The sequence below is a fragment of the Aythya ferina genome (assembly GCF_964211825.1).
Source record: "Aythya ferina genome assembly, chromosome: 11".
NCBI classification, from domain to species: Eukaryota; Metazoa; Chordata; class Aves; order Anseriformes; family Anatidae; genus Aythya; species Aythya ferina.
In genome coordinates, this window is record NC_140307.1 from 3757521 (window position 1) to 3785318 (window position 27798).

A 27798-nucleotide genomic window follows, 5' to 3' on the forward strand; every position below is an offset into this window, starting at 1 on the left:
ATAATTCTCTAAGATGTTTTGGAAAGCCTCCCGTCATGGTGCTTTTTTTTCAGGAAAATAAATCTTTGTTGTGTGAATTAACTCATAGTGGAATAACCCCACTCTGCTAGGAGCAGGATTCTTACTGAGGTGAGAACAGGTATGATATTTTGAGGTAAAATTGGGTAGTTTGAAGGCCCGGCGGGCTGAAGGGGCCGGGCAGCACTGAGGGGACGGCTTCTCATTGCCCCGCCTCACCACAGCGCCTCCGTCAGCGCCGGGGCCTCCCGCCAGGGGGCGCTGTCCCTGGAGGCAGAGCCGCGGCGCCCTCCCGCCGGCCACGTTCCAACGCTCAACCGAACTCGCTGCCTCTCTGCTCCGCCTCCTCCCATTGGCCGGCTGGCGCTGAGGTCCCGCCTCCCGGCGCTGCGAGCCAATGGGAGGGAGGGAAGGGCAGAGGGGCGGTAGGTTGAGGTGCGCGGCGCTGAGGGGCGCTGAGGGGAGCCCTGGCGGGGCCGTCCCGGCGGGTGGCGGCGCTGAGGCGATTTCAGGTGTGGGGGGGCTGCGGGGCGCCGCCGGTGCGGCTGTGAGCGGGCTGCGAGCGCCCCGTGAGGCGATTCGGTACAGAACCCGGCCCCGCACCCAGCCCGGCCCTGCCGCAGGTGCCGAGGCCGATGGAGGCCGCCCGCAGCCCGCCCGGCCGCCAGCCCCGCGCCGGGCCCGGCCCCGGCCCTGAGGAGCGGCCCCGAGCCGGGCAGCTGCGGCCCCGCGGCGGGGAGCAGAGGCCCCGAGGGGCTCCCCGCGGCCGGGCGGGGGCCGTGGTGCTGCTGCAGCGCGAGGTGGCGGAGGGCGACAGCCTGAACAAGCTGGCCCTGCAGTACGGCTGCCAGGTGAGAGATGGGCGATGGGGTGGGGGCCCGAGCCTCCCGGCAGCATTGGCCCAGCCCGGGTCGGGAGCGGTCGGTGGCCGGGCACGCTGCAGGGTTGGGCTTAGAGGGGCAGAGAAGCCAAAGTCCCAACCGCAGAGCCCCTGTGCTGTCCGGGGTGTGGGTTTGGTTGTTCCCTGCAGCACCCAAAAGCCTGAGCAGTTCGGCCATCAACAGTGCACGGGCACAGGGAGCTTTCTCTGGAGTTGGAACAGACTAAAAAACATCAGCTCTGTTCCAAAGGGGTGAGCTTTATGGGAAAAACTCTTGGGAACTTTAATTACCTGATCTGAACATCAGAAATACCCCATTGGTTAGCAGTTAAAGCTGTGTATTTAGAGCCTCCTTCATCTGCCAGTGAGACTGTGATTAAAAAGTTCCATGATGCAAACAGTTGGACAGTGACCTGCTTGGGGGTAATGGCAGAACTGGCTGAATGGCTGCAGTGCTGTTGCAGCCTGTCTTGCTTAACAACAGCTGTGAAGTGCAGCTGAAGCAAGAGGGCTTGGGAGGGGAGGAATTGTTGCAATTCCTCCATTCCCTTAGAAACAAAACCAAAACAAAAAAGCCCTCCTGGGCTCCACTGCCAAGCTGATGCTTGTGAGGAAGAGCCTGGTGGGGCTTGAGCGGGCTTTGGCTGGAACCAGTAGAACAATGAGACCTATGAGCCACAGCAGATGACTTTGTAGTGGGGATATGCTCCTCTTTCAGCACCAGCAGCTGCATGGTTATTGCCACTTACACCAAATCATGGCAGTCCATGAACTCCGAGGATTCTGAACAACTCCTGGTTTATGTCAGGAACCATCCCAGTGTGCCCCGTAATGTAACATAACGGAGGGCTTGGTCCTGCCTCTGCCATCCCCGTCTGTCCGCAGCACTTTCAGAGCCCAATTGCTCATCTGGTGGGGTTGGGGAGCTGATGGGGGCTGGGGTGGCCATGTTCTCCAGCAGGAGGAACATCCTACTGGCCCTGCTTCCAGAACGCACACTTCTGACCTGTCCTGGTTTAACTAGAGAGAGAAATCCTCATTGCTGGAGATCCGTGTGTCCGTCTGTGTACCTGCTGGCCCTGACATGGTACAGTGTGGGTGTATCTTGGGCTACTCGCACAGTTAAGCAGCCCCTGTAAGGGCACTGAGATCTGTAACTGCACAAGTCTGTGACCGTTCAAAAAGTCCAGGATGAGCTTTTCTGAAATCCCAGGGAGTTGGTTTGTTATCAGGGCCTATTTGGGGCAGGGGCACTGAGGCAGTGCAAGGAGTAGTTAGTTCTGTGTGTGCTGTAGACAACTTGGCAGAGATGCGAGGCACTTGAAACTTCTCCTTTTCACTCTTGACCATTTATAGTCTGGGCCTGGCTTTGGCATTGTTTTTAGCTGGGACAAGAGGAGCTTGCTGCAGCCAAAAATGAGTACAAAAAATGGCCTAAATGGCTTGCACAGCCTTGTGCCCTTGCGTTCTTCCCATCAGCTTTGTTGGTGTGCTGTGGGTGCTGCTCCCCTTCCTGTTCCTGGGGCTCCAGCACAGCATCCCAGCGCTCGGCTGCAGACGCTGCGGGGAACATTCGCTGTCCCAGTGATCGGTTCTGGATGGAACAAAACAAAACACTGAAGCATCACCTCAGTTAGGATGCTTTGTGTCAGCTTGTTAGTGCCTAACAAATTAACATTGAAGGGTTTAATTCCTGATGTTAGGCAGGGGCAAGCTGCCAGGCATCTGACCCCGCAGCTGAGGGTTCCCTTGGCTTCAGGGGCACCAGACCAGGCCCTGGGTTAACCACCCCCTGTTCAGGTGTCCCCAGCGTCGCAGAGCAGGCAGGAAAGGCTCCGCACTGCACTAAGCCACTTGCAGCCAGGGTTTGTTTTCACCTCAGGCTGGTGCTCGCAGCCTGGTTTTGTAGCCAGTTCCTGTTTCAGTGCAGGCAACAGGTTGGTTGGGTCGTCTGAACTAATCCCGGTGTCCTCTTTGGGTGCTGCAGGTGGCGGATATCAAACGCGTCAACAACTTCATCAGGGAGCAGGACCTGTACGCGCTGAAGTCCATCAAGATCCCGGTGAAGCCCCACGGGCTGCTGACCGAGAGCAGCCAGGAGCTGAGGCCGGCCCCGTGCAGCCCCAGCGGCGTGACACTCGTGGACCTTCCGGAGCCCGAGGCCGGTGCCGGCAGCTCTGAGGGCAGCCACCTGAGCGACTACTTCAAGGGGATCGACCAGAGCATCCAGGAGGCCGTGCGGGCGGAGGTCCAGCTGAACGCCGAGTACTGCACAGAGGCGCTGGAGAGGCCGCTCTGTGAGTCGGGGAAGCGGGAGCCCAGCAGTGGTGCGGACTGGGGGATCCAGTGGTGGAACGCAGTGTTCGTGATGCTCCTGATAGGGATCGTCCTGCCAGTATTTTACATCATCTATTTTAAAACCCAAGAGAATGGCCACGCAGCCCATACCTCCAACACAACACTAACCTCAAACATCTCAGCAGATGGATTGGAAGGGAAACCACTACAAAGCTCAGAGGTAGAAAAAAGTCCTAAGGGGGAGGTGCAGCCAAACACAGCCCCTCCTCCCAGCACTGAGGCCCATAAGCCTGTGACTCTGCCACGAGTGCAATCGGGGGGATAACAGTACAGAGATTTTTTTAAATTTCTTTTTTAAAGTAGCTGACAGTGTAGTCCTGAACTCGACTGAACCTGAGGTGATGTGGTTTTATGGAAGAATAAGGATGCTTTGTTGCTTGTAATGATGAAGAGGCAGCTGGCTTAACACTTGTGAACTCTGTTGAGGGGAAGTATTTTAAAGCAATCACTCCTGTTTGCTGCAGGTATTTCTTACGAATGGCCTTGCTGAAGAAGCTGAGCCCTTTACTGCTGTGACACAGAGTGCAGTATTAGTGTGACAGGAAAGCTGGCGGCTGTTTGTGTTATAAGAAAATACTTTTTGCTTAGAGTAGAAATGGGGACACTTTTTTGCTGAATTGTTTTTCTCTCCTGCAGAGGGGCAGTCCTGGTGTACCTACCCTTAAAGCCAAGGCTTTGAAGGGATTAGCTGAGGTGCGCCACAGCACAAGGACACGGGGGGTGACTCACGAGCTTTTCTCCTGCAGGAAACCCTTCAGAGGCAGCGTGAGCGCTGCTGTCTTGCAGGCAGAGCTCCTGGCAGAATCCTTGCGTGTGTCAGGGTTCAGCTGATCCCGAGCAACTGCTTCAGCATGGCAGCAGGCATCCAGGCAGTGCTGTGGAGTGGTGGTGGGCCTGTGGTGTGTAGGTTTGAAAGCCTCTTCTGTTGCTTTTAAAGCTCTGTGAGCAAAAGCAAGGCTGGGTGAGTGCTGCACCACAAGCTGGTGGTGTGCACAGGCAATCTGTTCCTGGCCTGAGGAAGAGCAGCCTGAGAACTTTTTTTTTTTTTTTAACTTTTTTTTTGCTTAGAACAAATGCTAAGGGGCAAGGACCATTACACAAACCAAGCAGAACCGTGTGGTGTTAATCCAGTACCCCAGGCTTCCTGCAACCTTCAAAAAAAGGCTCAGGCCAGCCCGAGGGGACAAGGCACATTATGTATCTTGTACTGAAAAAAAACAAACCTTGTATTTTCTTCTGTGAAGGAAAAAGTATCTCTCATGGTTGGGGAGAAGGGTAATTAATTACTACATTTTTAAATAAAGGAAAGTGAAATAAAAGCACAAGGGGTGCTTACCCACCCCAGACTATGTATGGGTTTTTGTGTGTGTGTGTGTGTGTGTGTGATTTTTTTGGGGGGCGGTATTGTTACCACAGCCTGCTGTGCAGCACAGCTGAGCAGCAGTCCCAGAGGAGCTGGGGTGTGCAGGAGCAGCACCTGGCAATGGACCCTTTAAGCCAGGTTGTGCTGTCAGGGGTTGGTCTGTGTCTAGCCCTTTTGTAACAGGTGTCTTAGAGCACCCCAGGTCTTAGTTTGACTGTAAAGTGCATGTAACCAAAAAAAGTTCCTAATGGAACTTGTCTCTGGCTGCCACTTAAAACCAGTTACATCAAGGCAAGCTGGTGAGTATTTCAGGTACTGGGGGCGGGGAGGAGAAGCACACTAAGTCACAAAACACCGTGCTCTGCAAATACGACAGAGGCTGGAGTACACAGTAAAAGCCAGTATCTTTACTTTAGTGAATGCAGGATACAAATATTTTACAACAACCTCTAGCATTTTTCTTAACCATTTGATAAAAAGTTCACTAGAATATTTATTGTATATTGAAGAAAAAACAACACATTCAGGGAAAAAATTGAGATTAACTTATTTTTTTTCTTAAAAGATTCGTCTCAAGGATGGCAACAAAGTCCAGCTTGTGCCGCCAAACGGCTTATCATCATTAAACCGTGAACAGCTTCTTTGTGAACTGTTGACTACAAACATTTACCAAATACATAAATCTCTTTTAAAAAAGCCATTTTAAATATAGCAAAGCAGTGTTCTCTTGCACAGCAAAGTGAAGAAAGTTTCTACTAAGATTTAAATGTTTACATTTGTTAAGTCTTTCTTTCACATTCTAATTTAACGTCTTTCCATGATCAATTGTTAGGAGTTATTATGTTCCTTATTTACTATGTATTTCTTGTGCGCACAGTAATTCGCAAGTTTCTGATGCATTAGTGTCCTTTAAGTGAAAGGAAAGGCTAAAGCATTTTTCTCTGACGAATCCCTGATTACATGTGAATTTTTAAATACTATAGTGAGAGCTCAAAGATGGAGAGGTGATCTGTCACGATAGAAGATAAAAATCTTAAATCATTCAGACTTGAATGGGTTCAAACTAGGATTGGATCCACTTGCAACATCATTCAATATATTTAATTAAAAAAAGTATTTTTCAACTGTTGAAATATCTGTGCTATGTCTTTTTTATAAAACTTTTTTTTTTTTTTTTTTTTTACAATTCCTAAAAAAGTATGTTCCAAAGTTCATTACTCGTTACTAAAAATCAGGATTCCCATTTATTTAATGGCATGAGATTCTCCCACTGACACGGGAGGTCTGCAAAAGACTTGTTCTGCCGAGTCTGTTGGAGGGGTTTGGGCAACACGTTAACAGTCCCAGGATCAGTTCTTAAGAACCATTTTGTTTGTTTGTTTGTTTAAATTCACTGGTGCAATTTCAATACAAACTCTAACCCTTATGTAGCTTTTTTTCTTTAAGAAAACAGCAATAGTACTTACTGTTTAAAAACCTGCATAGAAATAAAGACTACTGAGATACAGTCAGCAAAGCCATCTTATAAGGCACACAAGAAAATAGACAGTAAATGTGAATGCAGAACTCCCACTCAGATGTACAGCAAAGTTCATAGATGTGCATAAATAATGAAAAAAATCACATAACTTTTCAAAGCATTAAAAGGTTCTCTGTAGTGGTAAGTGAATTCAGTCACTTTGGAAATTGAATTGCTGTTAGAAAAAAGTCTCGTTTTCCTGTCGGCTTCTGCAAACTGATAACGAACTGCAGCAAATGGAGAACGATTTCCACAGTTAAGTGGCTGAAACAAACTGAAACCTGTACGACTTCAGAAGTTACCATGACAACACGCGGTGGGTTTTAGAAGCTCTATGTCCTAACTTTGTTCTTCCATCACACATTAAAGCAAGCAGCCAAGATAGCTGTCCGCACCGGATTTTCATTTCCCATACTTCTTACTTACAGTATCAAGTGAGCGATTAAGAAAAAAAAAAAAAAGCCAAATTTTATTTTATAAATAACAGGGATTACTTTAAAGGGGTTTCAGGAATAACACAACACTCTAGTTTTTCCTCAGAACTACCCACCCCAGTGAGATTTACCAATACCTACTCCCTTTGGTTCCCAGTACAAAAGAACATGTGCACAGGGAGATGAGATGCCCGGCACAGAACTGGAATCAGATTTCTACAAGGCAACAACGCTCCCTAACACAAAACCACTCGCACCCAGCCAGGTCGCACAGCCTGTGACACCAAACTCTTGGCTCCTGTGGCTGCTGCTCACACCCAGCCTTCACCACCACTCGCCCACTGCCCTGCCCAGGGCCTACAAGCCAAGGGCAGACAGCGCCACCAGTTCCCTCCTCACCCTTCTCCTTACAGCACAGCCGGGTTGTGCAAACCCCAGGTAACGCCACGCGGTGAATCCGAGCCCAAACCAAACTTCTCCTCGCCAGCTGCGACAACACCACGGGCCTCTGGATTCCTTGTTCTATTGGATGGAAGCAGCAAAGAGGAACAGCGCGTTTAGTTCTGAAGGCTGAGGTTTTATCCCAAACCACTTACCACTTAAAAAACCTTTTGTGCTCATCTGATATGTGTTATTTCCCTATCATAAGAAATTAGGTCAAGTTTTTTCCACTGTTTTTTTTTTTTCCTCCTCAGAAGAGGCAGTTTTAAAATGATGCCTTAAAATGTGTTGTAACAGATTTTTTATATTTATGCAGGATGAACTTAACACCGGATTTTTTTTTTGCCACTTTGCTATTTATATACATATATATAAAATGTATAATGAAGCTTAACCATACAGCACAGAGATTACAATTTAACGGCACACATTCACCACCAGTGAGGGGGACAACCCCTTTATACACCCTCTGAAAAATCTGGATAATAATATTAATAATAATTAAAATCCAAAGAAAGTACAGTATATTTAACAAAATAGTAAATATTAAACAGTGAATACTCTACTTAATAAGGACCTCGCCTTTTTCAAGTTGGCGTCAATCCACAAAAATATACTTTTTAATCTGGTGAACGTACAATACATAGGTACTTACACCAAAGGTGATAATATATTTAAGATGCTATATACACAAAGAGTTTGGCTCAAATTTAAATTTACATATAAGTGTTCATGGCTTATTTTTCCCCCAAGGTTCCGCCTGCAAGTTTTTCCTTTTCATCTTTGAAAGCAAAAACTAGAAAGTCAAAATAAGATAAAACTATACTCTACAAAAAAGCTACAACATACAGCTTTGGCTTATATAAATAATTCATAGCAGAATGTGTTCAAAAGTACTGTATATAACTTTATATATAGTCTTCAATTCATTAGGGTATTGTTTTCTTTAATATAAAATATACATGAGCTAAAATCCGTTTCTATATTTTTCAAAGGTATGAACGTAAAAACAAATTTGTCAAACATATTCCAATTATAACTTAATATATTAATTTTATTTTGTTAATGTTCTATTTTCTAGGCTAATATTTTCTGAATATTTCATGCGAGTTCTCTATGTCTCTCTTTCACTCATTAAAAAAATCACTTCTTTGACCCAATACACTATTTTTTTGCACGTGCAAAACAGGGTTTTTGTTTTTTTTTTTTTTTATGTTTTCTAGCATCAGCCCTTCTCCATGCACCCTCTGCAATAGAGACCCATGCCAGGTTGGGTAATATAAAGGTCATTTTATGTACAGTATTGCTTTCTTCTTCCTGCTTTTCTACTGCTCTGCTGCTACAAAGCATTATTTCTTAACTACAAGTAACCATACAGCTTTAATAAAACACACAGGGACATTACTACAGGCGAGCCCTCTTGGTTTCTGCAATCTAGTGTGGTAGGATTATAATACGGGTACAATGTTTCTTTGCAAAACAGGTTATATTATTAAAACAACAAGTCCAGGTAAGTGCCAGACTAGATCAATACCTATAGGATTGTTCTGTTACATTTTACCATGGGACATCTGCAGCTATACAAGAAGTTTGTAATAAGTGCCTGATGATTTTGTGTATGCTACACACACTAGCACATATATATGCATGTGAAGATATATATATGCATGTATGTATATACATATAAATATACTTATTTCATGTCCTTATTTATAAATTTAGATATGTCAGGACAGTTCATTTTGAGAACACAAAACTGAAGAGGCAACACTGCAAGTTTATGTCACCCATGTGTCCATCCTCATTCGTTTTACCGATGGACTCTCTCTATCTTCTGAATTTGGTGGCCTTCCCAGCACCACAGGTGAATGGAAATCGCTCCGTGGGTCTTCCCGGTCGCTGCCGTCGTAAGAGCTGCTGGAGCTGCTGAGACTGTCAACAGGAGAGCGACCCATTTCCTGACGTGACTGCTGCTGTTGCTGCTGCTGCTGCTGCTGTTGTTGTTGTTGTGGCTGCTGCTGTTGCGGGAACCCAGAGGGAGTTACACGGTCCCGGGGAGGTGAAATTGGTTCAGATTTTATGTTGATGTTTTGGTTGGTATTAATGGATAAATTTGAACCCTGAGATAGCTGGCTGCCAGTACTGGGAAAAAGAAAACCAAAAGGAAAAAAATAAGAAAACACGAGAAAAGAAAAGAAAGTGACAATTCATGCGTCTGTGGGATGGCATTGTCTTGTGGTTCAACACCCACAAAATGAGCATGTAAATAAATGCGACTTACTGAGGGGAAGAAAAAAAGTTGAAAGAAAGCATCAGTTAAAGGTCTGAAGTGCATTTACAGAAGCTAAAAACCAAGTATCTCATGTTTCCAAACATTTAGGTTAACCGCGTAGGTGACTCTCCTGCAAGAAGATGGGCCTGGAGGGACCCAGCTTGTCAGCTTCAGTACTGAACTGACAGAAAGGATAAATAACAGAAATCATCGGTGCTCCTGCAGCCAATGAGCAAACTTGAAAAGCAACAAACACAGCAGCAGCTGAAACAAAATTAAAACAGTCTCGTGCTAAGCATTTCCCAGCGCAGAGAAATCAGCTTGAAGGCAGAAGTGCCCAGCGGGATGCCGTACCGTAACCTCGCGTTTACTTACACAAGAGAGCTGAGGGTTGCTGGACCGAGGTGGTGCTGCTGCCAGGCAGATACCTGCCCTAGGGACAGCATCCCTGGGGAGTTAAATCCCTGCAAGGCAGACAGGTCTGCGCTAGTCAAGGAGTAATCTAAGAGGGGAAAAACAAAGAAACAAGAAAGTAATGAACAAATTTATTTATATATACACACATACACGCATAAATATGTGAGTGCATGGGATACACTCATACATGAATATAAAGGCTTTCTACCCAAAACAGGGCAAATGACCCGAAGGAGTTCATGGGTGAAAACTCTGACACCCAGAGAGAGTCCTCCTAACTTCACATGGATCTCAAAAGGACACCAGCCACCAAACACGTTCTGCATTTCAATTCCTACACGCCACTGCCTTACACAGCTGCAGCTTTGATGCACACACACACACACACACACACACACACACACACACACACACTAACTACAGACTCACATTAAAGTACAACAGGTACTTGCATTTCTCAAGAACAAAACAAAATGGGAAGAACCAAGTCATGAGAAAGGAATGGTGTTTCTTGCACTGAACTCACCAAGGAAATCCTGGCTCCGGTTCAGTTCTAGATAAAACGTGCTCCAGATGGGAGGCAGCAGTTGCTCAGACAAGGCACGCGTACCTTCTGGCTGCCTCATCTGTTGTGGAGCAGTTCATAGCCTTACAGCCTATACCCAAAGCAAGGTGCGAAGCAGCGCGTGCTGCTGTTGGCCTGGCTGCCAGGCACAGCAGGGCTGTGGGTGGCGGGGGCAGCACGACGGGCACAGCGACCAGGAGCCTGACCGACCCCTTCCATGTCATTTCTGCAGCCCTACTGTAATGCACCCTGTGTGCTCCCTCTTCGCACAACAGACTGGTTATTTTATGCCTGATTAAATTGTCATCTCTGTATCAAATAAACAAAAGAAATCTCTATTTTGAAGGCATAATATCATTACTTAGAAATACAATTTAAATGGGTAACAGAAAAGCAACATGCTCCTAATCACCAGTGAATGACTGGATGTTGGTTTTGGCTAGGCTGTAATGCTTTGACAGTTCTCACTTTTTGTTCACACATGGGAAGTTATTTTCATTTTATCATTATCACCCCTTGCTTTTCTTTCAGGTTTTGAAACAAAACTGCAAACACTTCTCTGCTTTTAATTATCTTGTAACATTGCTTCCTTAAAATAATTTCTGGTCTCTAGAGAAAGAGACAAAATGCCAGCAGCCAAACTTACTTTACGTCGCCAGCTGATTAACCAAAAATTTCACTAAGTAGGGTTGTTTGTTGTTTAAAATGTACATCCTTGCATTGTCCTGAAACACCAAAACCATTACGATTCCTCTCTCTTGAACAGTTTCCCCATTCTCATCCACCAACTTGTTTTCTGTGGACAGTTCCTAGGTTTCCCTTTTAATGCCCCATAAGGGAAGGGAAGGCCCGTGGCAGCAGGCACACTGCGGTTTTCAGAGATGCAAACACATCACTGCGGGAGTCTTCGTGAAGATCTCGGGACTCCCAGCTGCACCCCAGCAGGTAAAGCTATGTAAGCTGCCCTTTGGTTCCTTCTCAGAGAAGCTCACAAGTATTTCTGCACAGAATCAAACTTGTCCTTTTGCAAGTCAAAAAAAAAAAAAAAATCATCCTTCCACTCAACGTCCAGAGCTGCCAGACCTGTGCCAGTCTACAACTGTAGGCAACACGAGCACCTGAGATGTGCTGGACTGTGTCAACGTCATTTCTGTAAGAGCAAACGAAGGAAATGTTTGCAGGAGTTTCGTTTCCATCTATTGTTTCTTCGTAATTATAGCTTTAGTGGTAATGGGCAATTAGGTTCTGATGCTTTAGAGCGTGCCTGATGCCAGGGGTTAGAGGAGACTCTTTTCCAAAGGTTACATGTGCCGCTACTGAACTATCTGCACTCTAGTTTCTGTAAATAATCACACATCTGCCAGCAGTAAAAACAGAAGACCAATTTCTACACGAGTGCCTTGGTGCAAAATGGACAAGTTGACGACAGAGTGCCTTCTGCGTGATGGAAACCTTTACTGCCGGGACCCAAACAGTCAGACACCTTTGAAGTCTGTCTGTAGAATGACTGACCAAACACGAATACAATTCAGATGGCTGGATATGCTCTGCTGAAGTGTAAGTTGCTACTGAGCTGATATCTCTGTGTATTTTGGCTACTGAAAAAAAAAGTTTAGCCTGTGTAAGAACAAGGACTTCAGCTTCTGGTGGCCCTTCTCTCAGCAATCTGCAGAAACAATATTTCTCTGGCAAAACAAGTGATATGGAATGGTATCTCTGTACAGAACTGATAACAAACACTGTAATAAATGATTAAAGAGTTGAATCTATCCTTTCTAGCCCTGGAAAAAAAAAAAATCAATCTGGGGAAAAAAAAAAAAAACAACCATTGTTTATGTATTTAAATTTTATCTTAGCCCTTAGAGCTGCAGAAGCACAGTTGCTACAGAAGCAGTGACCACCCTGATGCCCAGATGACAATTTGGTTTCAAAGTCAGATTTCTATTTGCAAGACTCCTGAAAGGCTCAGTCCAACACAAACATCACTGAAGTGTCTGAAAAATGCCAAAGGCTTAAAGCTTCACAAAACACAGCATTATCAAAAGGAAATGGACTGGTTTTTAAAATCATACCCTAGTGATAACAGCCCGTTTCAATAGCCCTTGCTGCTTCTGGAGCCTCAGACTCCAGCCCCTCTCATCCCAAGAGCCTGTGCCAGCCACCAGCTCACAGGTTATTGTGGATGAGGGACGCACACAGCACCGCTTCCCAGACAGTGCCCTACTGTATGAGGAAACGATGGCAATTGTTAGGTGACTGGCAAAACGCGGGTCCTCTGAGTAGAGACCAGAGCTACTGATTTATTTTAAACAGTAATTAAAGGCAATACATGAACACTCGCAGTAGCAAGAACCAAAACAAAATCTGTGTCCAGCAAATTCGTGGAGTTTATAATTTGGAACAAGTCACTACGCACAATTCTCCACTCGTTATGCTGTTACTGCAACCCATCTTCTTCATTCACTTCTGCAGACTTTGACCCCCCTCAGGGCAGCAATTATTTGCATTCATGTTTAACAATTTAGTTGGGTGCTACCACAGCATAAATATTTACTATTGCTGAGGAGTAAACAGTCCCTCTCCAGCTGCAAACCTCACGCACGCCAGTAAGTGCTCGGGGCAGTGCCCCTGAGGCCAAAGCAACTGAGAAAGCGCGATAATGTTGGCTAATGAAAACATTAATACCGTTGGGGAGAGAAGGGAAAAGGACCAAAAATGATTTGAGCTGCTTAGCTGATAGATGGCTACAAGCATAAACTAAAAAAACACAGTGGAGACTTTTAAAGGCAAAAAAGTGGACAGAATGTGTAAGATCCAACCTTTTTGCTGGGAAAATGGTTATGAAGGGATGGCTACTCAATCTATTCCATCTTTTAAAATTACAGACTCCTGATGATGTCCTTCCTTGCAGGAAAGGAACAGAATTGTGAAACCTCTGTTTAACTCAAATTCTAGCTATTTTCTACACACTTAATAAAGTTTTTTTTTGGATTTGTCCTGGCCTTTGCACAACATTATTCTTTGTTTCCTACTGTGCCCTCTAGGGCTTTACACCCCACCACATCAGATCTGAGGTACCAACAGCTACGTCTATGCTTTCCCTTCCTGCAAGAACGCGTGACAGCTCATGAAACAACTTCACACGTGCCCTCTCAAAAATATTGCTGCATTAAAAAAAACTGCTTAATCTTAAAACACTTCATACATTGCCTTTTCTGGTTTTTAGTTTCACAAAGCTGAGCTTTGAAGACTGCTTCAAGTCTCTGCCCACAAAGAGTGCTCATACAGTTAACGCCAGAAGTCTCCTTTCAGAATTTTTGTTGCATAAGACTACATCATCAACAAAATACATTTACACACTTAACTGCAGAGTATTTACCACAACTGGACTTTAACTCTACTTGTATATAACAAAGAGCAAAATTTATAGTTTTGGGAGGAACAACAGGACTACGCAGTGGTCAGGAATTAGATTAAACCAAATATCCGAAGTTTAGAGATGACAGACACACAGTGATTTTCAGAGAAAAGCCGGGTGAAATTTACATTTCAATGTCTTAATTAGACTTCACTTAAAAAGAACTGTGAACTGGGCACTTACTTCCTTTCTTTTCCTTCTTGCTTTTAACCAACAGCTATTTTAACTCAGAAAAATTTATTGATAATTATCTGCAATGTAGTTTCTCTGCAAGTGCATTTAAATTAAACATCACAGACCTGCATCAGGCCTGCATCACAGACCAGCAGTAATCAACCTTACGCCACCAAGGGTACAGGCGTATTTCCTTTCCAAGGAAAGGATTACCAAAAAATGCCTTTGCCTGTTGCATACAGGGTCTGTAACAAATACAGAACCTTAAGATCCAAGTCAAAGTTAACACTGGTGGTACGGAGACAAAGTAGGAGGCACCACATCCTCGACTACTTTTGAAATGGACAAACCAATTACCACTCAGATTATCAAATTCTTCGCATCACACTTTGGATAAAACTAGTTTTAAGGTCCTTTGGATACTTAAGAGTCTCCCTGTGGTGATACGCTGACAACACCCCTCCAGCAACTCCCCACCTGACTCTAGATAAAACTACTGAAGAGGAAGAGGCCCAGATTGGGTTTTATACAGCTGGGCTTTTTGTAAACTGAAAGTCCCCATAGAATCTGATTCCCTGGTGTTGCTGGAATTCAGCAGAACAGAATGCAAGGGACAGCATGCTCTGAAGTATCAGCTACCACTTCAACGTTAGGCATTTCAGTTCAGATGGATAGCTTGAATACTGCTGCTATAAAGCAATGCATTTCATTGTCTCTCTCCCTGCATTCAGCTGTGTGCAACCTTACTGAAAGCTTCTGCCAGCTGTAAGTTTCAACATTTACACATTTTACATGCTAAAAGCTTTTTTTTTTTTTTTTTTGGAATAAAAACCTTCATTTGAACTGAAGAGGAAAATCAAGTTAAATGTCACAGAAATGCAAATTTTCCAGGCTTACGAATCACAAAAGCCTTGTACACGCGACAAATCAAGTCACTTACTAAAAACAATGCTTACCAGTGTTGTAGGCAGTAGGCATGGCCGAATACACCAGTCCCTGCGGAGGCAAGCTTGGAGTTGTCACAGACACCACAGGGGTAGCAAGAGGCTGTGTAGACTGAGAACTACTTATCCTTTGGGTATTCTAAAAATGATTAAAAATAACATGTCTTGTGAGATATCAGTTAGAACAATGGAAAATTACGTGCTAATATAAAAATAGCATTTGATTAAAATGTGTTTCTTTGCTTTCTATTTTAGTTAAGAACATGTACTTTTTATCAGGATAAATTTTCTAAACAAACCAAAACATTTCAAGACTCAACCAAAAATTATCTTGGCTAACAGAAATTAAAAATTAAGACTTGGTGGTCCCCCTTCTGTGCATGCAGATTTCATCAGTGTTAATTTGAGTCGTAGGACATAAATAAATGCAATATCTTAGTGATACACACAATTCTCAGAAGTTCTTAAGTGATTTAAAGAGTTTTAAGCCATATTTTTGACGAGGATTTAATGCAGATGGCGAGGTGCAGTTCCATCAGAAAAGAGACTCCCACTTTCCAGTTGGTTATCAGATTTTCAAGTTTTAGCTGCCAGCTTTGACACTGTGCTGACTACACCTGTCCTGAAAGGAGATCTTATACATTTCTGTTGATAAGACCTCAGTGATAAAATAATCCTGCCGTTCCCATGGCTCCTGAGAAGCTGGTAAAGTACTTGTTACAAAGCAGATCCCTTTCAAAGCAAATGACATCTGACTTCACACAGAGCAACTATGCTTTTTGACAGGAAAAACAGCTGAACTACATTGTCTCAGATTATCTGTTCTAACTGTAGGCGTGAAGAGTCTGTCTTTGCCACATACTGCAATGAACATCTGTAGCAAACATATCACTCAAATTAAGCTCTTCAACTAAATTTGCTGTTTCGAAAGCCTTACATTAAACATTGCGCTGAATACCACCAGACAGAAAGCTGCTCTGTCACAGAAGTCGTGGAGGCAACTTCAAGTGCAGCAATGCCACATTTTGATTTTTGAACAAGAGATGCTTACCCTTACCTACAGAGGGCTTAGTGTCCCTTTGTCTATGCTCTGTATTTCTGCATTCTCAAAGAAGCATTCTTGATTAAGGCAGCTAGATTTCAAATTGCTTAATATGTTTTTAAAGTAAGCCTCCCTCTGTCTCTGAAAAAAGTATTTGCTATAAGAATAGCATTTTTTCACCTCTTTGGTAGAGTTTCATTTCCTAGCTTTAGAAGGATGAAGCTGCTAGGACTTGTTCTCATTTAGGACAGGCACATGAGCATTTCAGTATCTGCAGTACTTTTTCTTTTCCCTCCACTCTGATCTTGAGAGAGTGAGCAGCTTTAAAAACTCACGATTCTCTTTATAATAATGGGATGAGCAGGTACAGAAATGTGGCTCTACTCAAATTTAAGCTAAAACTTATGAAGATGAATTGAGGGTTATCAATCCCTGGCTTTTATCCTTCCAGTTTTAGAAAAAATCACACACCACAGCTACCATATTAAAATGGGCTACAGTCTTCCACTGGCTACCACCTTCTGATCTGTTTTGTCTGGACGCTGCAGAAAGCCCACCTCTGGGCCCGGTAACGCTTTGGCATTCGCTCAGTAGATGTACCCACTCTGCTTCACAGGTCCCAGATTTCAAAGCCAAAAGTCACAGAGAAAGTCCCAATGATCTTCTGTGTAATTTATCCTTCTAAATCACTTATGTACTTCTGAAAATCTCCACTAGCCCGAGTTGATCTGGCAGAAAGGTATGTTATTAGAGCAGATTTCTGTCTGTTGAATTGACCTTTTTCCAAAGCTTTCTTGGATGGCAGCCTATAAAGTTGGGATTACAGTATAATGGAAAAGTTAGGAGTATGCTGGGAAACAATCCAGACCAAAGGATTTCCCCTTGGGATTTTTATTTATTTATTTATTTTGAGTGGCTAATAAAGGTGGTTTTCTGAGGTGGTTTATTTTTAAATAGAATTCCTGAACACTCAGTCAAGCAAGGACACCGAGAAGTACCTACTATTTGTTGTACCTGGGAGTCAGCCAATCCAAGACTTGTGACAGCCTTCAGATTTTTATTTTTTTTAAGCTGGTGCAAATAATAGCAGGAACAGGAAGAGCTGGATACCTTCGTTTCCTGCTATGCTACCGGTGCTATCTCTGGTTTTCACGTTCTGTGCTCGGTTCCAACCGCACAGAACGAGCACTCACAGCCACGGTTTGGAACTGCTGTCTAGCGCTAAATTTAGCATCAGAAACGAGCATAATAAGCAAGATTTCAGGTACACTTCGTATTGCTTTGCCATGTTTAAGAGCCTTTAAGGAAGGCATTGCTGGCTTTCCTTTGTGTGCCTTTCCCCTAGCACCGGAGCCCACGGGAGAGCCACTAGAGGGCCCACGCTGCACACACAACCCGCACCTTCCACCCTGTCTCGGCATCTCACACCGCCGAGCAATGAGTTGAGCTGGTAGCAAAGCCTTAATTCAACTGCTTTTGAATAATTCCAATTTCTGACATGTACACAATGCTATTTGATTAAATGTTCCTGTGTTGACTTAAAGCTCTATTTCCTGCCCTGGAAACCAGACATTGCTCTACAGAAGCAAGGACGTGCGTGACAGCTGTTTGGAACTGCTCAATTAGCAAGTCATTCCGATAAACCTTAAAAACCTCAGTACCACATTTCAAAAATCGTTTCTCCTCGCTTTCTTAAGTCTATTGTTCACGTTTAAGGTAAAAATCAACCAACAGCATGCATTTATTAAGAAGTGTATGCAAGTCACTACATTTTCCATGCTTTCATGCAATTAGAGCCTCATATTAGCAACAGGTCCATGTTCAAAACCACATCAAATTGTACAATCTGCAGAATTCTTTGTCTGTCTTTACAATTGCACGCTGTTGCAGCACCTTCTGCACGGTTCGTGCTACGGCAGCTAAACAATTTGCAAATTGCTCTAAAAATAAGTTATGAATTATTTCAGCCTTACGTTATTTTCCAGACAGAATGCCAAATGTTAAAACCTTTTGGAAAAAAAAATAAATAGAAAAAAAAGAATCCCAAGGGTTTCCTTTCAAAAACAGAATCTTTCCACTGGAAAAAGGTAGAATAATTCATTTTGCAATTCTCTACTCCTTTCAGTAAACAGGGAACACCCCTGTGGTTTGATAATCTCACGCAGGATGAAATAATTCCGAACTCCAAAAAGGTGACCTCACCAGCAATGATGTAATCTCCATGAAAATAAGTAATACATGGCTTGTGTTACTATCTGAAGAACTTCATGAGCGAAGCCACTTTCTAAAAATATTTCAATAATTTAGGGAATAAGAGGTTGTTTATTTTTTACAAACAACAATAATAAAGACCATTAAACATCCTATACACATGGACAGTTACTCTGTAAGGCTCTTTTCCAATGTTCCCTCCAAGAAAAACAGAAATTATTTCAGGAAAAAAAGGAAGTTTACAAATAGAAAATGCTAGACTTTGGATGTGTATTCAACTTGAATTGGTCAGGTTTTAAGTTTGATAAAACAAATCTATTTTAGTCTGCTAGCAAGGGAACACTGGAATTCTTTAAAATATTTAATGAAACTACAGTTAAGAAGAACTGTAGTAGAAGAAGTTTTCAGCATCTTGCTCTCTCTCATCAAACAGGAGCCCAAACTCACCAACTCCAATTCATCCTCCTCCGACTGTACTCAGCAAACAAGAGGGATAACAGAGTTACTAAAAATAGCATTGCTTTCAAAAATGAAAGAAAAAGTCATGTTTGTGCTTCTGGTTTTTTACTTAATTAATAATGTGAATTTGCCACCTGAATCTGTAAATAATACTACTACAGTTACAATACGGTACGCAATTTAAGTCACTTAAAAGATGTATTGAAAAAACACTTTGACAAATCAGTGCAGAAAGAGCTTCATAAAAACAGGGACACAACCACACAGTGACATCACACATAGATAGGTAACACAGCAGTTTCTGGCTGGACTGATGCAATGCATAATCAGCTAAGTAAAAAAAAATATTTTTCATATATAATCATTATGCCATCCTAGCATCTCTAGCTTGAAATCTTCCAATTTCCCCAGATAGACAAAAAAATAAATTGAATTTTAAGTCATTCTTGACAACAAAGCAGTAAGTAGGTACTGTACGCTACTAACATTAGAACTGCATTAACAAGATGCTCTTCTTGTATCTATTTCTAATTAATCTTAAAAAATAATCTCTACTTTAAAAATCAGCCAGTGCATTTCCTATGTCTTCTACCCTTCAGTATTCCTGAAAAAATAAAATAAAAAAACCCTAAAACTTGATGAATCATTACTCTGAGGATAATTGTAACTTTTGTTACTTGGATTCACTTCGTATTATTCATCATGAATACCAGTAACAAATGTAAGCACTTGTGGTATCTTAAAAACAAACACAAATTATTCAGAGAGTACTCTTATTGTTTATATCCTGCTCCTCCTGGTTATGGTTCATTCCTCCATAAACAGAGAACAGAAAATATGCACATAGATGTCTAAGATTTCTACGTGACAGGGAAAGAGTAAGGCCAAAGGATTTGGTCAACCAAATTAAAGGAAAAACAGAGCAACTCTTCCTGACAGACCTGTTCTGGCCTCAGTGCTGTGGTTGCCTCACGCCTGACACGAAACTTGTGTGCTATGCTGAACAAACACTATTACCAACATGCCAAACTGCATAGTAGTACTGAAAAGCACACAAATAGGCACTGAACGTGATCCTCATTACTCTTTCGTGTGCTCACTGAAGACAGGACACCGAACACAGGACACTACACAATGCAAGTTGCATTCCAGCACGTCACACCACACAAGAGTTTCTCTCAGACCACCATTACCACTGAAGGTACACTTTGCATCCCACAAACATTACCACCCAATAAAAAGAGGTACAAGTGTGCTTAGGGGCATGTTAACAGCATTTACGTTACCAATAAAAACAGCTATTCCTGCACAGAATAATGCATAATCCTTGTTAAAACCCACATCCTCCAAACCAGCAAAGTTCTCCGTTCCCAGTCAGTGAGACATCAAAACAATCCCAATCTACGTCTCTGGGATCGCATTCTAACCACTTTTAGGTCAGATTGCTATTTTTTGCTTTAAAAAAGGCTTTTCTGTTACTGTAACTTATGGTAAGCAGATGAGATAGTGTCTCCCTGTGCAGACCACTTTCTTTTTAGCCTGCCCTAAAGAAAGCAAATTACAGAACAAATGTTTTAACTTACCAATGGTGGCATCATACCCTTGCTGGAGGGTGGGATGACAACACGGAGGTCTGGTTTGCGATTGTTCATTCCAAGGTTACCTCCTCCAGGTGGAGGTGGAGACTTTGTAGGCATGACTTTCCCTAAGCCATTCCCACCGCCAGTAGTTCCGAGTAGGCTTGGAGAAGCTCGAGAATTCACAAACCCATTTCCTGAAAGAGGAAGAGAAAAAAACAAATGTACCTTAGAATAAATGGGTCTCAAGAGAATCAACAACAGAACTTTTTGGTGCATGTACAAATTATGTAATATTTCTTTTGCTAAAATAATTATTAATTTCTCCAAGAGGAACAGTATAGAGAACCAGACAAAAACCACTTTCACCACAAGATCAATGCATAAAGGCAGTATCACCTTAAGGGCACACTGTGGCAGCTTAAATGCTGAGAAAAGCATACGACAAAGAACTTTTCCTAGTAACATCTGTTGTTTTCTTTTTGTTGTTTTTCCCTTTTCAGTTTCTCCAGGCTGAGCTTGCAGGAAAGCATGTGCTTTTGCACAACCCCACCTCATCCCTACCACCACCCCACACAGCACACAAACATTATTACGTTGTGGCCTCAGAATAAGAAGTCAGCTCCTCAAGTCTCCATTTCTAAAATGGGTGCTTCAAATATCTTTAAGATCTGCAGGACTCCAGTATGTATTCAACAACAGAAGTAATTTCAAGTCTCAAAAATATATACTGTCTGGTTGTTATATTTAGCAACAGTAAGGAGAACAAAATCCTTCCCTTTGAACTCGTGCCAAGCCCTGGAAACAGATACACATGTCATTTATGTCCACTGATTTATTTTGCACAAGTCTTTGTCTCCCTTACTCCCAATACTCATTCCCAAGGAAAATTAGACAAGCCCAATCCTACAAGTCCTGAGCACAGTACTGAAATCTCCAAAACCTGAATGTGCTCAAAAACACAGGCCTTAGCTTTCGTTCAGATCAGCAGAGAATAATGTGGTGCTGAAATAATTACGTGCATAGTACAGCAGTTCCTGAACTGAAAAAAGCACCCATCATGTTACCAGGAATACCTTTATCAGATTTTTTTAAGCTCCACTCTAATGATTTCATCAGATTTACAGCAACAACTCCTCAAATACTTGCAGCTTATTCAGCTTCAAATGAAAAAAATTGTTAAACAATGGGATATTTCAACAGGGAACACTATACTTCACACTACATAACGTGTGTGCATATACATAAATACAATTTGTGATAAAATTATGGTTACACTGACATTCCAGTACTGAAAGTGGCCTTCGTAGTCAAAATTCAGGGGAAATTCTGTTACACAAAGTTCACTGTTTGGGAAATTCTCTTCTAATAGCCTGTAGCGCCATACTGGCATGAATTTTGTATTATTATTCTAATTTGAATAGGCCCCTGTGCCCAATCCAATTTTATTACATTAAGTACACGTTAATCTAAAAGCAATTAAAATGAGAAAGTTGTCAGTGTCACATTCTACCTTCTTTGGTAAAAATTCTAATGCCTTTAAACGCTTAACAGGAATGAAGAACACACATCAGTAGGACAGCACAACGTGAAAGGGCAGGTGACTGGTATGGATAAGATCCTGAGCTAAGGTATGGTGAGAACCTCAGTGTGAACTCTCCAGGAGGCTAGTGAAGGAGCCTCTTCTATTAATTATCTTTGTTACACAGTGGGGGAACTGCCAAATGTAGTCCTCATCTTTTTCCTCCCCACTCTGAGTAGAATCCTATATATTATTTTCTAAATTTAGCATGTGAAAAAGATTGATATAAGAATAACAAATCCCTTATGCTGATCTGGAAATGTTCTGTGGAGTTTTACAAAGGTCTTTTGGAAACCAAGTTGCTACTAAATATTTTTCAAGAAAAAACTGTACGTGGATGGAGTTTATTGAAACTTACAACCACTGAATTCTTGTTCGCATACGGATGAGCAGAAAATTCACATCTTTCAAGTTCAGATTTCGAATTATGGATCTGCTTGCCCTGTGAATTTCTTACTGTGCCAAAAGCCTGGCCACATATGGATGATCAGATATGTCCCTTGTTTTTCAAGGGAAACAGAGCAAGAACAAGTTTTTATAATTTAATACTTTCCTGAAGGACTTGTATAGGAGATAGGGGAATCAGTATTCTGAGAATTCTACCATTTTACTCAGAAGTCAAGCAGGAAAGAAAGGATACAGTGACAGCAGAAAGAAGCAGCTGGTTGTGGCAGTGTTCTTCCTTAAAGACCAGAGCAAAAATATATTTCGTGGTTAAAGTGTCTACATTCTTCAACGAAAAACAGCAGAATTTATTGGGATGCTTTATGTTAGTGACAAAATTCAGCTAAAGTGGATGGAAAGTTTGCTAAGAGTGGAGAATACATAATGGAGCTAAATATACACTTGAGTGCTAGGAGAAAATTGGTAACTTTTTGTCATGGGTTAGGAGAGATTTGCAGGAGCTCCAGGCAAAAAAAAAAAAAAAAAAAAAAACATGAACAAACCACACACACACAGAAACTGAATCCACACAGAATTGGTTTATTTCCAAATTACTGCTGCAGGTGTCTGGGTTGCTTTATGTGGCTAGGACAGAAAAATGAAGCAAAAGAGTGTGCAGAACAAGTACGTAGACAGGGCAATTATAACAGATGGAGAGAGCGCACACACTCCAGGTCACACAGGAAAAACAACTGAAAAAGAAACCAAGTTCTGCGCTGTGCCTTTAGGTTCCCGAAAGTGCAAGACAGCTTTGTTAGATGGGTGTGCATCCATACCCATCCACTGTAAATGAGCGTACACATTAATTATGAAGAGCCTACACAGCATCACATTGCAAAGCAAATCTCACACGATGGACAGAGGAGAAGTGAATAAGGAAAAAGATGCAAGGGAGGAGAAATTATTTGAAAATAATACCTATGCAAGTCTGACAAACTGTTACAGTATCCACCGCTTTATCAAAAATGACAGTATATTTAAAGCCCTTATGGTAATAACAAAGAAAAGTTGGTGCTTTCAACTAGTAAGAAATAGCATTTTACTGCTCGCTAGGCTGTAAGGACTTTCATATGCCAATGCTGTTGTGTCTGAGTTGTATTTGAAACTTGAGAACAATAACACTTCTCAGAAACAATGGACTTCTGTATCGCATTTTCGCCTCTCCTATGATACCATTTCCTGTCCTCTGTTTTCAAGTATTTCGGTAGCTCATGTGTTAAATCTGGACAGTGTCTTTCTTCCACACCCAATACAGTCATTTCCTGCAACCCTTATTACAAGGCTCTGCCAATCCTTCAGAAACATTTCATGCTTTTATTGGTGCTGTCAAAAACAACAAACTCCTTGCCATTGCCTTCTCTGGGCAATACCATTCGGCAGCAGGGCAGAGTCAAGCATTTGTTCTGTCAAAAGTCAGAGCACTTTTTAAAAACAGAGTGTGAGTGTTTAGAAAAAAATGTATTAAGAATGGGAGAAAAAAATATCAAAAGTGTACAAGAGTAGGGGTATTGATCTAACAGAAGCATTTTGCTGGATGTTTTAAGTATCTTATTTTTAAGAAACGCTGAAGTACTTGTATCTATTACTTGAAGAACCAGATGCTGTGGCTGCAATAAGACTGTAAAATATTAATATTTAATATGAAATTTAAAGCATTTTCTCCTGTTAAAGATTACAAGTTAAGAGCGAAAGGATAACTAAAAGCATGGCATTTCTTCGAGTAAGGTCAGGAGCCAGAAAAAGATAATGATTACAGGATGATGCAACTGTTAGGCAGCTTGCCAAACTGAGGCTTTAATAACCCCATAAATTCTACTTACTATGTTGTATAATACAGAAATTGTATCTACCACACCCACCATACATCTTCCCCCAAATACAATTATTTTATGTTTTAAAAACACCAAACTGAAAAATGGAAACAGAATATAAAATCCTATGCAAGTGTAAATTAAGACTACTGTTTTTGCTTCCATCACAAAAGTTTTATTTAACTCTGAGTTTTTTAAGCACAGCCATAAAAGCATTTTCAAAACATGTATTTGGAAAAATGAAATCAAGGCAAAAATGATAAACTAAATTATACGAACCATTTTAAACAAAGATTAAAATAACTCGAGTAGATTTTTATGACAATAAGCATTACCAACGGACATCAGCCCCCTTCTTGTTTAGTCAATGACTAATTTTGAAATAACTTTCTGAAGCTACATTTTAAAACCCAGCTATTTCAACAACTGTATACCCTGCCTTCAGAAACGTAACACAGCTTAATCTCATTTCTTGTCCTACAGTCCAAGATGCAGCTTTCAATTACATGAGCCAGACTCATATTTCACTGTATAAATCGCATCAGCTGAAACAATGAACACACGTGGCTGGAAAGTACTGCATGTTCTTATTACTACTCAAGGAATAAATTATAGTCATCGATGCCATTAATCTTTTTTTTTTTTTTGTGGTTCACCTTCGGAAAAACTAAATGGTTGTACATAGTTCTGAAAAATAATCATGGGCAAGGAGGTAAGCAATGTAAGACTAAGCAAAAATGAAAACAGTAGCAAATAAATATTTATGCAAATGACATCATGTAATCTGACAAAAGGCACACGATTAGGAGTAAACTGAAAACCGTCTGCAATAAGCCAAATCATGATGCATACAGAAGATGAGATAAGATCTATTTAAGAAAAATGTTTACATGTAGGACCTCGGAGGGGAGGTGGGTAGGGCTAGGTAGGGGGAGTTTTGAAACTAAATACAACAGTAGCATTTCTATGCGCATTATGCTCCATTTAATTGCATTTCTGAGTATGATAGCTTTAAGGGGGAAAAACCAACCTACAGCTGCAGTTCCTACGATTTGCAGCTTTGCATAGAAATCACTGTCGATTGTATAATAATTTCAAAAAGACTAGTTCTCTGCTACCTTTGGAAAAACTTCATTTTAACATCTTAAGGAAGGTAGGATAAATGTATTTGCATAGATCTTTAAAGAATAATACTTCAGATAACACCATGATTACAATTAAAGTATACCTTCAACAGCAGCATAAGATTTTAAAACATCTAATATATAAGATTTAGACTTCTAATGGCAGTACTTTAGATAATAAAATACAGCAAAAAACAACACATGGAAATGTCAAGGAAATGCATACTTATGTTACAAAACTGAAGAAAATTTTTTAAAGACTCGTTTTCAAGGTTCCTGGAATTTTTTTTCCTTATGTTATATGGAAGGATGAGAGAGAATTTTCAGTAATACTGACATTTAGATCAGCCTTCTTCAAGATGAGGGTTATTATTCAGAATGCAGCAGCAAAATTAAAACAAAAGCAAAATGCTTTTGTATCTAAATATTATAGAGAATAGAAGTGATATGTTCAGAAGATGTGTGATGTGGTATCCTGGGCAAGCTGACATTATAGAAGTAGCTGATTCTAACCAGAATCCTTGTACCTCCTCATAAATCAGAAATTATGGCAAGGCAATGTGAAATTTTAATGAAAAATCTAGATGTGGTTCAGAGGCTGAAGTGATCACATGCTGATGTGTTGTTTCCAAGGATATTTTGCTACAATTAGAAAAACTCAAATGCTTTCCTCTACCAGCTTATTTTCCATGTCAATATTAGCCCATCATTTCTCATGAGCACATTTAATCAGAGGACGATGGATGGATCAAACTTTTTTTTTTTTTTTTTTTTTTTAAATGTGCTGACAACTGGGTCTGCATCTAGCAAAGGAGAAGGGTTCAGCGAACCAGCTGGTCTGCAGTCCACTTTCAGTAGTCTTCCTCGAGGAGAGCTTGGAAGCTGTAAGGTGCAAGGGTGAACAGGCTGCTCTCAGTGTTGCTCAGGCATCCTTCAACTTCTTCCTTAGAGAAGAGTGAAACACTGACTTGTATTTACCTGGGTAACCCTGAACATCAGAGCAAGGCGAAACGTGCCAACACTGAGACTACAGAGCAAGAACCTTTGTCTACTACTATTTGTATCACTTGAACATCAATAAAAGCTACAAAGTGAGGAACTGCATCAAGTGAAAGACTACCTCTGACAGATACTACCTGTCACACTGAAGAGAAAGGCCAGCAGATAAGTACCACAGGTAACGTACAACCTTAAGCAGGAATTTGCTCAAGGTTTATGGCTGCTTTCCTAGGGCACAATGGTGGTAAGCTGTTTATCTGACACAGGAGATACAAAATGATGAGTTTGGGTGGGGGGCAGAGGGTGAAGGAAGTGATTCCTTCAGGAAGCCTTTGGTACCAACAATCCAATTTTAAGCAGGAGTTTTGCAAGAGGTAGTTTTTTTTTGTTTTTTTTTTTTTGTTTTTTTTTTTTAGTTAGTTGTATACTTCTCATGAGGTGCTCTCTTTCCTTTAAGAAGCAAAACAACATGAAGAGAAAGGTATGCAAAGAAAGATGTTAATTGAAGCCTTATGGGAACTGCAGCATATTGTTAGCTGTTTCGCTTAACAGACTTGTGAAAGACCAATCTGAAAGATCGTTTCATCCTTAGGCACGTAGAAAAGGTCTCCCAGTCAGACAAGCCCTCAAGATAAAACGAACCATTTACCGGTGTGGTCTTTCACAGTCCCATCTTGATCCCTTTCTGGAAATGCACAAGGCAGGTTACAGTTGCAAGCAAGCTGTTAATGCAACTCCCATAATTCTTCCTGATGTCATGGTATCATGATGAAAGATGACACATGATCTAGATCGGCTCTTAGCAGGGATCCGGTAGCTCACAAGACACAGTTGTTCAAGCAGTTATATCCTTCAGCTCTAGTCCAAAGAAATTCAATACACCTGAAGTTACTTCACATTCTCAGAACCTGAAGATTAATGAGGATATTACAGAAGACGTGGATCCGGAATGAAGAGGAGAAATTCAGTATTCAAGACAACTGTATCTTTCTTACCCATTCTTTCTGATGACAAAATTGTAAGAGGAAAAAATTCCCCAAATGAACTGAGTCCATACACTGCATTACTGATTAGAAGGGCTACTTCACTGACAAAGAGACTTACAGACAGGTTGTATTCTGTCCCTGCAAAATTATAATGACTCTCTCAACAGCTCCTTCAAAGTCACCAAGGACTGGAAAATACTTAGGGAGCTCACCGCACTTCAAAGGTCTCAGGGTTTGTGTTTTTCATGCAAGCTTAGCAACAAAGGCCACAGTCCCAAGTGGCAGCTCAGGTCTTTTGCATGGATCTCACTCAACACCATATGAAAAAGGCACTGGAGCAAAAGTAGAAATTGGTTAACAATGGTACTCCTTTTAAGCCTTTTCAATTTTTAGAGTTAACACGAACAGGACAACTTCAATGACAATGCACTTCACTGGCAAATACCACCAAATGTACTGGAACATAGCGAAACAGATCTCCTTGTGACAAATTTGAAGGTGATCTGTCCATTGAGTATCCTTTCAAAGTCAAAGAATCTCTCTCCTGTATTTGTTTATTCAGAGCAAGTGATGGTATGCTTGGGCTAATAGAATCCACACCCTTTGGAAAGGAATAATAAAGACATGCAGCATGCATTCAAACCATGATGATCTTGATAACAAATAGCAAACCGTACACGTGCTAGGAATATTGGATTCTTGAAGCACATTAGATGCTCATCACAAACTGAACAGGGTTAATTAACACTGATCATGGACA

The 27798-nt window shown here is 41.7% G+C and overlaps 2 protein-coding genes across 9 annotated transcripts in view; one reads left to right on the plus strand and one right to left on the minus strand.

Annotated features, from left to right (window-relative positions):
* The first annotated feature begins 460 nt into the window (after positions 1–460).
* On the plus strand, positions 461–5962 carry LYSMD4 (LysM domain containing 4). The gene is made up of 2 exons (XM_084531905.1): positions 461–869; positions 2886–5962. Exons 1-2 carry the CDS (start codon positions 654–656, stop codon positions 3519–3521), a joined length of 852 nt encoding a protein of 283 aa, XP_084388031.1. The 5' UTR covers positions 461–653; the 3' UTR covers positions 3522–5962.
* Positions 5005–27798, minus strand: part of MEF2A (myocyte enhancer factor 2A) — an 85844-nt gene continuing 63050 nt past the window's right edge. For 5 of the 8 annotated variants that reach the window (XM_084531892.1, XM_084531896.1, XM_084531895.1 and 2 more), the window contains 5 exons: positions 20099–20289; positions 18504–18527; positions 14816–14942; positions 9661–9787; positions 5005–9155 (listed from right to left, as the gene is read on the minus strand). In XM_084531892.1, coding sequence (XP_084388018.1) covers positions 8792–9155; positions 9661–9787; positions 14816–14942; positions 18504–18527; positions 20099–20289 — 833 coding nt within the window. In that variant the 3' untranslated portion in view covers positions 5005–8791. The remainder of the gene's footprint in view (positions 9156–9660; positions 9788–14815; positions 14943–18503; positions 18528–20098; positions 20290–27798) is intronic. The other 3 variants (XM_084531894.1, XM_084531899.1, XM_084531898.1) reach the window with 1 other exon arrangement.

Bases quoted from the DNA above. Each gene is read 5' to 3' on its own strand.
- LYSMD4 (XM_084531905.1), top strand. From the start codon at position 654: ATGGAGGCCGCCCGCAGCCCGCCCGGCCGCCAGCCCCGCGCCGGGCCC. The intron at 870-2,885 runs GTGAGAGATGGG...TGGGTGCTGCAG, and splicing joins CCCTGCAGTACGGCTGCCAG to GTGGCGGATATCAAACGCGT.